The sequence below is a fragment of the Anser anser genome (assembly GCF_964211835.1).
Source record: "Anser anser genome assembly, chromosome: 5".
Lineage (NCBI taxonomy): Eukaryota > Metazoa > Chordata > Aves > Anseriformes > Anatidae > Anser > Anser anser.
The window spans coordinates 55,684,122-55,698,588 of record NC_139725.1 but is presented as its reverse complement, the minus strand read 5'-3'; the positions used below and the strand labels follow the sequence as shown (position 1 = coordinate 55,698,588).

Below are 14,467 nucleotides of genomic sequence, written 5' to 3'. Positions count from 1 at the left end.
ATACATTTTTGCTGAGATCTGCAAAAGACTCCCCATGGCAGCTGGCAAAATGCAGAGTAGGGAACTGTATGTAGGCTTTAAGTCTGTGTGTGTTGTCCGGAACAAATATGCTACAGGAGAGACTGAGATAGCTCTTAGCAAGTATAGTTCTGCACAGACAATATTCCTCTTTAGGTCTCTGAACCTAACAGTAAGACAGATGCCAGCCTGCTCCTAAAACTGGCTTTGAAAAATCACTGGATGTCTGATTGCGAAACTCAGGGATTGAATGAAGCATGGCCTTTTAAGTGAAAGCTGAGCTCACCTTGCTCAGCGTGCTTTGAAAACTCATCTGGCAAGATATGTATCTCTTACCTTTAAAAAAAAAAAGAAAAAAAAAAGAAAACATCTGTCACCTTCCATCTTGAAAGTCTTTTATTAAAATCAGGTTTAAGAAGTTACCACACTGCAAGCAGCCAGCAATGGTGAAAAACATGCTGCAAAGGACTACAGACAAGGGCATATAAGGTCAAAGGTAACACAAGCCCTGCTGGCTTTAACCTCAGTTTAGACAAAATAGTAGAGCTTAAGTTGAAGGAACAGCTTTGCTGCCTTCCTGGACCTCAGCTCCTGTCATACAGAAATTAAAAACAGCAAGATGGGGAGGAAGAAAAGAAGGTGACACAAAACACTCAGAACAGCCACTACAGAGCCCTGTGCTTTCCTCCCAGCAATGCTTTGTATGGGCACCATCTCATCACGCAGCTGCAATGGAAGGACAGGAGAAAGCTCGCTCCACAAGGCAAAGGACAGGATGAAAGGAAGTCAGCAGGCCTTGAGACTAACAGGATTCAATTTATCTGTTCCTAGTACAAACACACATTTCAGATTTCTTTTGTTCTTTTAAACGCCCAGCCCATGCTGACAGTACTTTGTTAACCAGCTAATTAGAACCGAAGACAGACAGATCTCCTACACAAGTACCTATGGCACCAATGTTAATATTTAACAAGGTTGGCATTATTATTACAGTAATTATAAAGCGAACTAACAGTGCTAAACCTGTTATTTCAAAGCGTCACACCGATCATTTACCGTGCTCTCCTTAAAATAATTGACTTTCACCACAGCACGGTGGAAGGAGGTGCAGATCCGCTGGTTCACGTGCTCCTTACTCCCAATTCGGAGCGCTGGGTGCAGCTCAGAGGGAGCAGACTACGGCCCATCTGTCGAGGCAGAGAACAGATTTAGCGAGACAAGCGTGGGAGCCGAGCAAATAAAATCTCAGCCGTCCTAGCAATTACCCGACTTACTTTGCCCTTCCTGCGATCCGCTGGCTGGCTGTCCCCCGTAGCAAGCAGGGACCAGGGGGTTTCTTGCTGGCACTTGCATTCTACCCCTCACCTCCAGCCCAAGCAGATTCCTTCTTTTTTAAACACCCCCCTGCTGCTCAGCCAGGCACATGTGCCAGGCAGTCTGCTGGGTGCTTCCCTGGAACTTTCCTCCCAATCTATTTTTTTTTTTTCTGAAACAGTTTCAATTAGCTCAATTTTTCATCTGACTCAGATGAGCTTTGCTAAATTCACCCAGCACACAACCAGGCAAAATACCGCAATGTATTTTTCAAGTAGGAGTCATCTACTGTGTATTCCTGTTTTAACAGATGTAATAACATCTATACCATTTCTCCATTCTATATACAAGATATCTATGCACTTGTATAGTAACAGAGCGTTCTCCTGGTGAAGACTCACCACACTCATTAGACTACAGGTCTACAATACGCACATAAAGCATGCCGTCAACTTCTGCAAAATCAAGATAGTAAATACAGGGTGTTAATCTAATTCTGTACTCATCATTTAGCCTATTTTTGCTGTATATGCAATTTTAAATGAAAAGTGCTATAAATTTAGGCCTTCTTCCTTCACCTGTATCTACAATAAGTGAATCTCAACTGAGGTTATGAGGAAGATGTATTAAAAAAAATAAATCACAGATTACTTCTATAATGGAGGGAAAACAGTGAATAATATTTGAAAGATTCATCCATAACTACAGTTTCATTCAGCGCTATTCAGCTGTGCATTACTTGGTGCCTCAGGCAATCACAGGCTACAAAAATCAGCATATTTTAGTCATTTCCGAGGGCCAAAGATAGGGCATTTTTTTTCATTTTGAGGGATTTAATATTTTTGGTGTTTTATTATCATTGTGTTAGCTTTTAGAAAACAGAAATGAATTAAATATATAATTGATAAGTCCACATTTCATGGGAACATCAAGTTTCTCAAACAGATCTTTGCTTCTTCTACTGCTTGTTTCTTCCCCCACCAGCATCAAGCAGGATTTAACTTTATGGCTAACGTAACAACTTCGTTAGATCTATTCACATAGACTTTTAGTCAGATAAAGACCAAACAAATCATAAGGGTGATTTCACCTAGCTTCCAGTGTGCTACCAGCCAGTCTTATCTACGGAACTTCCTGAATTGAACCCAAAACCTCACTTCCTATCTCGATGTCAAGCAATGAGAAATCCATAGTTATTTCTGTGATGAACCTAGATATCACCATTCAGCAATCCAAAGGGACTTTTGTTTATCTAGATAGTGTAGTTGTTATCAGCACAGCTCTGGGTAGAGTAATTCATAGAAGATGACTGCAGCTCAGCTTTCACTTTCCGCTAATTAAAATCCAGTCCTTTAGATTACAAATTCTCTTCTGCAGAAGCGAGAGTGAGGTGGTTATTTTTAATTAGAGTAACTCATTACCAAACAACCAGAGCGAGCTACTTTGTTTGGCAAGGGATACACCAGCTTTCTTTGCTGGCTACCTGCCACCATGATACACGCAACTTTTCCTTTCTGGAAGGCTGTGAGAGGAATAAAACCCACACCTCGCATTCTACAGCTAGAAGTCTTCAATTAAGATCTTATCTCTCTACTCCTGCAGGTAGGGCTAAGGATGTGGACAGGGCTGGTTAATGTAAAAACTAAAGACCAGAGATTTTCACCACAGTAATGAGTAGATCTGAGTATCTTCACGGATGATTTATGCTTTTGTAACAGCTACTCAACAAGGCACAGCCACAGACACACAGGCAATTGAATTGCAGTCCCTCACACCCAGAACATCATTTACTGAAAATTTCTCTGAGGTTGTTCCTTAAAATTTATCCAGAACTCATACCAACAGCTCAGGCATTGAAGGGACTTTCATGAGAGAAGCAAAAAGACAAGGCAGAATGCCCTGCTAGTCTGAAATAAGCCACAAGTGCCTTTGAGACTCATCAAGAAAGCAATGCAGAAGAGTTAAGGGGTTCAGATCTTCTGATGGCCATGTGCATTGGGAAGTCGGTTTCTTGTACATCGCACCAAAGATGCTCTTAATACAGATTTAAACATTTTTTCCAAATTCTTTGTTCCTGTATAATAAATCTATGTTTAGACAATGGCCTAAGTCCACAATTAGGAATTCCCATCATCATTTTCTTAGCAGTAACACCATTTCCTAACAGCAACTTTACTGTCTTACTTAAGCAATTAAAGTATTTTGACACTTGTTAGTGGAAGACTTTTTTTGTACCATTCAACATTTTCCATTCCTTTTTATTGCTGCAACACAGAAAAACAAGAGTTACTTAGATATCTAGATGGGTGTTTCACAACAACTCAACTCAGGCATCTGAACTGCCATCCGTCCGGTGACATAAGGATCGCTCTTGTATAACAGAACAGGCTGATGCTGTAAGGAGACCAGAATTTCCCTGCAGGAACCAACAGAGGCAGCTGAACAAGTTTGTCAACATAATTAGCGAAGACATTGCAATCCGAATCTGAGCAGGATTCCCGTGGTTGGAAGTGGGTTTAAGTGCCTGAATTGTCATTAATCGTGGCTATGCCTTCTTGCGTGAAGTTACACAGGTCACAGCTCCATCAGGAAACAGTCTGCCCATGTGGGAAGTGAAGGCAATGGTGCTTATTACGCCTCAGAAGCTGTTACAGTTCCAGTCCAGAAACACAGGAAGTCTTCTGATGAGCTCAGATATTTTAAAACGCAAAGCAGGGTGCAGTTACAGCACGTGGCACAATCACCTATTTTCAGCCTGAACATTTCCTACCTGTGATCACACATGGATATTCTTCACCCAAGGCTGAAATATTTAACACACAAGTGCAATTTTTGTACAGTGTACACAGAAAGAAACTTTGTTTACTTCTGTTATAGAAAGACCATCTCAATAACGAGGCAATAAGCTTAATATTCAATATGCTAAGTGTTTAATTCTCTTTGCTTGGAAGACGATCATTTTGCTGGTTTGACACACCTATCAACTAAGAAATATATGAAATATACCTTCCAGTATCCAGGTCCTTATACTGCCATTACCCTATTATCTGGGGTAATAGTAAGATAAGGTTTTCATAAGCATGTTTGTCTTCAGCACAAGACAATTTACAGACAAACAGAACTCTTGTGAATCATACAACAGATGAGTCTTACCACAGTAACTTATTTCTTAAAAATCTAGTTTATTGCACTTGTCTCAAAGCACAAACAAAAACCTAAATACAGAAATAAAATAAAAAAATCCTAGTTTTATTAAAACTATCCTAAAAAGTAGTCTGAGAAGAGCTCGACACCAATTTAATATTAACGACCATAGCAAGGTACAGTACCATACAGTAAACAAACAACTAGCAAGCTCAAGCCATTACTAAGATGACTTTGAAAAATGTAATACAAAAGTGTCACTATTAAATAATGCCACTGTACTTGAGCATCCGGTGCTTGGTAGGGTGCGGAGAAGTACTCAGATCCCTTCTCCAACGTGGTTGATTCAGGAGCTGCCAAAAGATACTTTTAAGCTGAGATTCAGCTTCTTTGGGGTCCTCAAGATACCAAGCTATGCTTGCATAAAACAAACTGGGTTACTTCGTGAGCAGATTCCATTACAATCCACTGCCAGACAGGCTAAAAAAACCCTCTGGGGGTATTTTCCATATACGGATGAGCTAGCAATGAAGCAAACATCATCTGTAAAAGGGAAACAAAGCTGTCCTCCCTGCAAGACTGAAAGAACAGACTGAGAACTGACAGCCAGTATCACAAATGGTACTAAAAATAATAATAACAAAAGTGACATAACTTGGTTCTCTCTCCACAGATCTACATTCTCACCTTGCACCACGTTTGTTCCAAGTTTAGTGCAGTACATGCATGAATTATTCTGAAAGAGAACAGAGGTTAAAAAGAAAACACATCCTTTTCTGTATGTATTGATTAAGTTCTCAAAACAGAAACATCCCCTCTGTTCAACACCTGGCCTTTTCTGAAGCTGGCTCATTTACAGTATTGGTTAGCAGCTGCTTAAACATTCTGATGGTTTATAAGCTTAGAACGAACACAAAATAACTCCTCCACCTACATACTGAACTAAAGTTCTCTCATCCATAGTTCTATTGCTTAAAAAAGATGAGGTATCTTTCAAAAAAGATTTAGAGTTTAAAGAAAAATAAACTGCAATGATTAACTTAGGTTACTTCCCAGTTCATCACATACCTCTGCTGCAACATCTGTTAAGTATAAGACACTTCAAATTTAGCTAACATAGCTAAAAATCACAATATTGTTAAGTATTTTCTCACAATATCACAATTTTTAATGGGATATACAGGTAATTCTATCAATTATCATTTTGCCTTTAATATATCTATGTTTGGTACTCAAAACAATTTGAGTCCAAATGTTAAAGCACTGGCTGCAGGCACAAATATAGCTTAACAGGTATTATGAAAGCTGCCTTGTACATTCCTGCACTGTACTACAAACCCAACATGCAACTTCTTCCTATTCCGAAGTGGGACTTACCCCCCACCAAAACTGTCAGCTTCCTGATGGCTGCGTGAAATGAGCAAAAGTTCCCCTGATATTAGATGTAATCCAAACTTCTCACTTGTGATTGAAGCCAAGTTAGAAACAGAATTTGTAGACATGGAAGGTTAGTACAGCCTTGCAGCAGATATTTGTATGGAAATGGACCAAACTAAGCTCATTTCAACATCAATGCTGTGGAATCACAATGTTCTGAGATCTCAATAAGAAATACTTCAACATATTTTCTTCCATGCTGCAAGGAAAAAATTATTCTAAATATATACAATAGTTGGAGAGCATTCCCATAAGTTTGGAGTTCCAAGTACAAGAAGAAATTGAGAAAAATGTAACGTTTCTGCTGTAGAGAAATATTTAATGCAACAGAATTCCTTCTCAAAATAAGTACACGTATTAGTGTGCATGCTGTTGTGAAATAGTCACTTTCATTGCTAATCAGAATAAGTTAAAGAATTATGTTTCCAAAGGAGCTGCTACAGTAGTACGGTATAACAATTGCAGTATGCCACACCTAAAGAGTCTCCCAAGAGATACTGGAACAAACATCAGAACTCACAGCTTGGGGGCTATTTAACAGGTCAGTTTTTTAAATACAAAAGTGCTAATATCACAGGTCCAATATGAGTGGCTTTTTAGATCCAACATTCTGTACATACATTACAGTAATTCTGTATGTCCTTCTGTTTTTTTTCACTGCTTCATAAGCTTGAAAGACTTCATATCACTTCCCATTCATCTTCAAAATCATCAGGATGAAGCAGAACAGAAGTATCGTTATTTTTCTGCAAATTATGGGAATGGCTAAAGGTCTTAGTGAGGCGCTGGAGAAGGGATCCTGAAGTGCTGATTGCCCACAGTTCATCTAGAGGGGTCACTGCAAAGCATAAATTATCCATCTTTTAATGAAGGCAGTAGGCTCCAATAATAAACAGTAAATAAATAACATTTGAATTTATTTTTTCTAATTGTACACAGAGAAGGTTTTTACTAATGTGATAAAAGCACCTTGGTGAAACTGACCGTCCACAAAGCATTTAGATTACATAGCTATCCCTGCTAACGATCAGTTTGAGCACCAGCAGGCAGAAGTCAGCAGAAATCAAAATGTTCTGGATTATCACGCAGACCCAACTTGCCTGTTAAACGTGAGACATTTCCAGGAATCTTCTTCCAGTAGTCTCCTGCTGGATTCTTGTCAGTAATGCCATATCGACGAGCTACATCTCCATTTGGACAGCGCGCCCAAACGGTCCTTGTACTTATAGCCAGCTGACATGCCTGCAAACCTAAAGATAATTGGACATGAGGAGGCAATAATCACAGGCTTTCTTAGGTAGTAAATACACTTGCAGTAAAGCTTAAAAGAAGACAGGGAGACTATAATATTTTTATATATTCTGATATTAATACTAGAGAAGAACTCAATTATAGAAGGCACAAAGAAATACCTGATTTTCCTAGAGGCTAAGAAAGAATTGGCAAGATGACAATTTAGGACTACATTTTTCCTTACACAGACTTTAAGGGAGGAGAACAAGGTAGACGCTATTAGATTTCTGAGCTTCTTGCCCTGTATAAGCAGAAGCTAAGAATGCAGGCCACTTGCATCACATGGAGCAGTTGTAAACAAACAGGCTTTTTAATTGCAGACTTTGTAGTCATTGCAACTATTGACTGTAATAACATCACTGTGGATACACTTTGTTGTGTAGCCATAGCCACAAGCAACAACCAATTGAGGATCTTCCCAAACCTATTTCTGAGCTTCCACTGTATTTCACTAACAGATGGGGAATAATCTGACAGTTATAATCTTAGTTTGCCTAAAAATGGTTAATATTATAGACATGGTGGACATTTTTTCTTCCTCTTCAAAAGAAAGCAGATCCTCTGCAACTGAAGTGCCATGCACTTCTGCAGTGAAATATCTTTAAAAAGCAGACAGCATCAATATACTGTTATTTAAAAAGAAGCAATTAAATTTTAATTTTACTTATAGGCAAAAGGAAAATGTAATTACTTCATCTAGAATGCATCCAGTACACAGAATTAATAGAAAGATGTGCAAAATCACATTAGATTTTTTTTTTTTTAGCCACATCCAGACAGGAACCCCACATTGTATCACATTTAAATACAAAACTTCCCAAAGCATAGTAGTCTCCTATTGCTTAGGAACATTGCTTTAATCCTAACTGAAAGGTAACTGTACCGTTCATTAATTCATTGGCAAGAGCCTGAAATAACACACACAGTGGAAGTTCATCTGAAAACCAGACTTCAGTTAACTACATAGCGTTTTTAAGCGAAACCAAGGTCCTCTTTAAAAGATAACCCTAATCAAATACTTTACCGAGTTTCTATAAATAAGTAAATTTGGTTACTGAGAAAAATACCTGATTTCAGCATTGCTATCAAACCGAAAAAACAAAAGGGGAAAAAAAATCACAGAAAATGGCAGGAAGCACAAGGAATTAAGGTATTAGTTTTTACCTGGCACATGCTCCCAGTCAGTGCCTACAGGCATTTCTTCTGTGATTCCCACTCGTACGTGGACATTCCATTTGCTGTCAATTGCCCACAACATCTGATCATTTGGACTTGAATGAATGCTGACCAAGTTGACTCCTACTGGCTATAAAAATTAAGCACAGTATTTAATCTTTGTACCACTGTATCTTTAAATACAGACACTTGCTCCTCACAGAAGTACACACAAAAAAGTTGTAAAATATTCACCAGAGACTAGGGACAGAAAGAAATCTAACTTTTTATTTGTCATTGTATAAATTACCCAGTTTTCAAAAAAGTCAATCCCTTCCTAAATAGAAAAGGAACGTGAGTGAATGTCAGCTGAAGTTACTGATATTCATATTTGATGTTCAACATCCGAGTTTAATAATACTCGTGTTTGCTCAAACACTGTTATCCCAATCAAATACAGTTTTGATTGCAAGTTAAAGAGAGAACTCATCCACAGAAATGCAGGAAGAGCGTTATTTTCCTATTGCTTTCCTGAAAGTTTTCCTACCATAACTAAATATCTCCTGTATTCCTAAATATACATAAGCTGCACATTTTTAAGGTCTGAATATCCCACCGTTTGCAGTGATACGGTGATCCGCCCTCTCCCCTGTACTCCATTCGATAGGAATATGACCATGGTGAGCCCAAGAGAAATACATTTCCCATTCTGTTCCCAGGGAAGTCCTTACTCTATCTGCTCCTATGGAGATTTGCCTTAACTACTATCCCAAATCAGTGTTACTGACCACAGAATTTTACATACATCATAAAGGTCATGACTTTGTAGCAAAATATATCAGCCAACAGGTTTAGTGTATGCAAATACCCTAAAAAAAAAAAAGAAAACCACATACAAAAGAAACAAACAAAAACCCACATACTTTAAATAAAATGTAGATAAGAAGAAAAAAAAGGGATTTTTCTCCACATCAGCCTAATAAAAGTTGCAATGAAGACGACAGTAAGATGCCCGGAAATATGTCATCATCTGGCAGAAGCACTGCATTTCTTGCAATAATCTCAAAGACATAAGCCGAATATCCAGTCTGATAAATACAAGAACAAGCAGCTCTTTGTATGTATAAACCTAGGAATACAGGACCATAATCAGTACGCACATGAGTGCACAACCCAGCACCAGATGGGCCTTCTGTGTACATAACAGTTACCTGCTTTGGTTTTGCTTTGAAAGTTCTCATGCTAACATCTGATCTGGGTCTGATCCAGTTATAACCAGGTTCAACTTGCAGCTCCAAATCAATCCTGTCTATTTAGGTGGTAAGACCTTTGACAGGCTGTCTTCTCACGCTTGTGCTCTCATCAGGTACTTGCACTTCGTTGGGAGCTTGAAGCTGGCTGAGCCTCGAGGAAGTGTTTTCACCTCTGCTGACAGTAAACTGACAATGGCTGCAGGTTGAACACTTACAGGAAGACACAATTTGTCTTGAAGAGACAAAAAAGATAACCCACACGATGCATCCCTCTGTCTTGCCACCCTCTTCACCCAAAGTTACCCTCACTCCTGGGCCCCTTTCTTCATCACATCCCTCTCCATACTTGTGCTTTCAAGTGAGCTGCAATTAATAGCTTCTGCAGACTGAGTTACTGCACGCAGCAGGAGATCTTGGCTTTTTTTTTTTTTTTCTTTTTTTAATCCATTTATCTCCTCCTTCCCACAATGTCACTCTACCATAGCCATCTCTTCCTCAGATTTAGGGACTTTCTGCCTTTCTTTCCTCATCTCCTTCACACCATGAACTGCTAAGCTCTAGGTCTGCAACATACCTCAGGTTACAACTACAGTCCTTCAGAAAAGGACTCCTCCTTCTTACTGACCTGTTGGGATTTGTGCACCTTGCTCTCCACTTTTCCATGTCAGGAAATCGTTCCTCTTCCTCTATCATTTGCCTAGAAACAACTGGAGGAATATTTCCATCCAGAAAGACTTACCGAGTGCTCACACCTAGCAGCCATGCCTGTGCATTACTACAAAATTATAGGTAGTGGAAGCTAAGAACAAGCAAACAAAATACCCCAAGAAGGTAGCATAAATGGAGTTGTATGATGCACAAGCTAGATAGCTTCCGATATCACTGCAGGTTCAAGTACAATCAAAGCAATTACCTCTACCTAATTCTTCAGAAAATCGAAGAAACGAATTATCAAGTTCTAAGATCTCCACAAGCTTGGACAAAAATTCTCTCTACATATTTTAAAGCAAGCTCCTCTTTCCTCAACTTTTCCTGGCTCTCTGGGTATTTCACTTTTGCTTTCTTTTCCTTTCTCAGACTACTTAGTTCTTTCTGATAAACTTGCATCAAGGAAACAATCCTCCTACTCACTCTTATTATAAATGATCCAGGCAAGACACCGATGGCAGCATCCAGTGCTCTTAGCAGGAAACACCCCACTCTGCTGCAGCTTTCTGATGTGAAACAGAGTAAAGGACATGACTGACAGGACAGCTAGTGATGTGATTATATACCATAGCTTTTGGAACAAAGCAGCGACAAGACGCTGGGAAACAGGCACAGGCAATTCTTAGAGCCTGTTGCAGAGGTTTTAAACACATTAGATGACTACGCAGAAAGCACTCAACTGCAACAAAAAGATGCGGCTACCACAGCAGGATAAAACTGATTCAGAGTTTTCTTGACATAATGTACCACTTCTGGAGAACATCTCAAATACCCCTCATTTTCACTAAGTTTTAATTACCATAAAAATGTTTAAAGTATTTTATAATCTATATAACAAGAAACAGATCTCGACAGCTACAGGTAAAGATTAAGTAGAGTTTTCTTATAGCAATAAAGAGTGCTACCAGTGCAAATTCATAAATCTGCTGATAACATTTCAAAGACTGATAGCCATGAAAATGAATAAATTATTTCAGAGTAGCCTTTTCTTAACTCGTTAAACTTCTAACAGCATTCATGAAATCTGTATTAGGATCCGAGCAAGTGGCATGGAGCTGGGGCAGGGGAGGGTCAGGCTGGGTGTTAGGGAAGGGTTCTGCACCCAGAGGGTGGTGGGGCACTGGGACAGGCTCCCCAGGGAGGTGGTCATGGCACCGAGCCTGAAGGAGCTCAAAAAGTGTTTGGACACCGCTCTCAGACACAGCGTACTTCTCAGTACATAACACTGCATGCTAAGAGCTGTGAATATCCTAATTGCCTGATACAGAAAAGAAAATGAAAAATAGTTTGCTAGCACCCGATTGTCTGAACAGAAGACAATGCTGATGAAACAAAGTAAACTTGAAAGAAGCACTTAACTGACAAATTGTTACATGACATCATTCAATAGCATCTATGCTAAATATATTTGAGTTATAAACTTGTCCATTAGCTTTATAATTCAATGCAAATCATTTCCATTCCTTCTACAGACCACAGATAAATATGCTTCAGTGCAAGAGCTTTGTTTAAACAATGGTATCCAACAAAATCCAAAGTAGAAACTAATGCAGTTTTCACCCCTGGACTCTGAAGTTTTGCCTTACTGTAACTGCTTCAGCTACAGACGAACCCGAACCACACCGGTTCATTTCCTTGTCAAGGCGGAAAGGCCAAAAACCACACGCACACAAAAAATGCATCAGAACATTTTCCAAGTCACTTTTCAGAATTAGAGTCCATGTATCAGCAGACCTCCACTATCTCTTTTCTGCTGCAAACACTGGGGGTGAGGAAGACTAAACAGAACGTTCTCAGCCTGTCCACCTCCACCCCCCACTTCTTTTTTTAAATAATGGTTTGGTGGCTACAAGCAGCATAAAGGCATGAATGCTCTACTCACCTTCATAAAACAGAAATACCTTCAGCTGCTCCAGGCTGGGCTGTAAGAATATCACATCAGATCGATTTCCCACACTGTTGAGCACTATCTGTATGTAGATCAGATTCATCCGACTGTTCTGATGGCTAACAGACACCCAGACCTTATTAACTGGCATGACAAATACATACTGCAGCTTAGAGAGACTCCTTGATACAGACCCGACCGCTGCATATTATTTTCAGGGCTCCATTTGTATGGCAGTTGTAAATCACTTCCACCATTGGAGATAACAACCAAGCACGAGCAACGCAGGAGCAATACTGACCAGAACGTTTTGCATTCAGACTTTGAGGAGCAGAACAACTCGCTGAACCAAGTGCCCCTTTTTTCTCTGTAGAAAAGTTCAAGGCAGCATACAAGAGCAGGAAAGGTTATGAATCTATGTTTAGTCTTCCTTGAAGCTCCATGTTTTTCAGTAATGCTGCCACAGAATTGTCAGAGAAAGGTTATTTATTGACTGAAAAACTGGAGCTTTATTTTCCTCAGAAGCCTTAGAATAACAACATGACTCCTTCCCCCAGTTTGTGCCTTCAGTGAGTAAACAGACACGAGCCTTAGCTCGATACCTCCAGTCTATGGCTCGCACAACCAAGAAAGGGCAAAAGGCATGCAGGCAGTTTTCTTGACCTCTCACCTCTGTCAACTCATCTGTCAATTTTCATTCCAAGTGTTTTTCTCATAGGGATATGCAAAAGATATTTTGCACACACACATATGGCATAGAATCCAAGAAAAGATCATGCCAAATCCATGTGACTATTTAACGTGGTGAAGCTCTAGCAGGTCCACAAAATACTTTCAGAATATGTAGCACAACAACTGTTCTTTAAAAGCAATTAAAATAATAATAATAATGCAAAGACCATTCAAACCATGAGCCTAGTCTGTTGGTTTGCCCAGCTGTCTTCTGGTCACACTGTCTTACACCTAAGGTTACAGACAGCCTATAATGCCCTACACAACATTTTATAATTAAGACTACAGGTGTGTGTGTTTTTTTTTTTTTAATAGCATACTAAGAAGTTAAAATGTTAAGATGAGAACGACTATGTCTTTATAGAAATACACAACGCTACATGCAATAACTTTGCATGAAACAGAACATAATGTAGTACAAGGTAATAAAAACCTTGATAAGCAAGGCTCTGAAAACCAGGGCATTTCAGGTTTTTTGTTTTGTTTTAAAACAAGTTTAATGAGCATCAGTAAAACACCCTCTCCTGCATTTTATGCTAGGAGAAGTGCGTGCCTGTAGGTTTTGAAATTTAAAAGCCTTACCAAGGAAAGTAAAACATTTCTGTACAGTAAAAACACAAATGCATTTGTAAATTCAGCCTCATCTCTGCTTTGACAACTCTCAGTTATCAAACTCATGGTTTCTCTGCCATTTTGCATCTTAGTGTTGCTCCATGTCATTTAACACATTTCTGATGAAAATGCCACATGCCCCTGACAGGAACAGAAATACTGCCTTGTTTTACAAATGCCCATAACCTTTAAGTGATATAATTCACTTACATAACTGGAGTTTGTGTGTAGGGGGGGGAATCATTAAAACAAAACCCCAAGAACTTACTGGTAGGAGGTTTTGTTTTGTTTTGTTCTTTAAACAAAGAGTGACCTTGTGACATTCTGGAAAGTTACAATCTGTCAGGATTCAAAATGCTCTCTGTAAGCCTCCGAAATACTGGGGATGCACTCGGGATATAACAGTTGCTACTCCCTCATCTAGCAGCACTCATCCAGCACCGAAGCTGCAGACTGATTTCTGTCCCAGGTGAGGTGTGGCTCCCAAACACAAGGCTCTGAAACGTGTTATGCTACCGGGACAAAAACAATAGTATTGCAGGGGGTTGAGGGTCAGAAATCAGATCATTGCCTCCCAGGCGGAGGATGCATTCACAAGAGTACAGAGTCCAACTTCCTCTTCCTTGCCTGCTCCCTGGCTGCATTAGGCTCGGGTTCAGTAGGGCAAAGGATAGATAGCACCAGGCTACGTGACAGGTCTGTAGGACGGGCCACCAGGGCAGAGGGAGACACCACAGCCCAGCCAGACAGCTTCCTGGGAAGGCAACCGAGCACAAGGCCCACTAGCCTGATCTGGTTGCTGGCACCCGTTCTGCTCAAACAGGGGGATGCTGCTCAGCACCACACCGTGGAGGGTGCCCCGAGCTCCTCACTCAAGGAAGAAGGGTTGGATGTGCCCACCCATTGTCCCAGG

General features: G+C 39.9%; 1 protein-coding gene across 4 annotated transcripts in view; it reads right to left on the bottom strand.

Moving 5' to 3' along the window:
- Positions 1-2,144: 2,144 nt before the first annotated feature.
- Positions 2,145-14,467, bottom strand: part of TECPR2 (tectonin beta-propeller repeat containing 2) — a 46,140-nt gene continuing 33,817 nt past the window's right edge. For 2 of the 4 annotated variants that reach the window (XM_083840170.1, XM_083840168.1), the window contains exons 19-21: positions 8,371-8,512; positions 7,014-7,163; positions 2,145-6,751 (exon numbers count right to left, since the gene is read on the bottom strand). In XM_083840170.1, coding sequence (XP_083696296.1) covers positions 6,594-6,751; positions 7,014-7,163; positions 8,371-8,512 — 450 coding nt within the window. In that variant the 3' untranslated portion in view covers positions 2,145-6,593. Of the gene's footprint in view, positions 6,752-7,013; positions 7,164-8,370; positions 8,513-10,032; positions 10,829-14,467 lie in introns of those variants that run through there. The other 2 variants (XM_083840167.1, XM_083840169.1) reach the window with 2 other exon arrangements.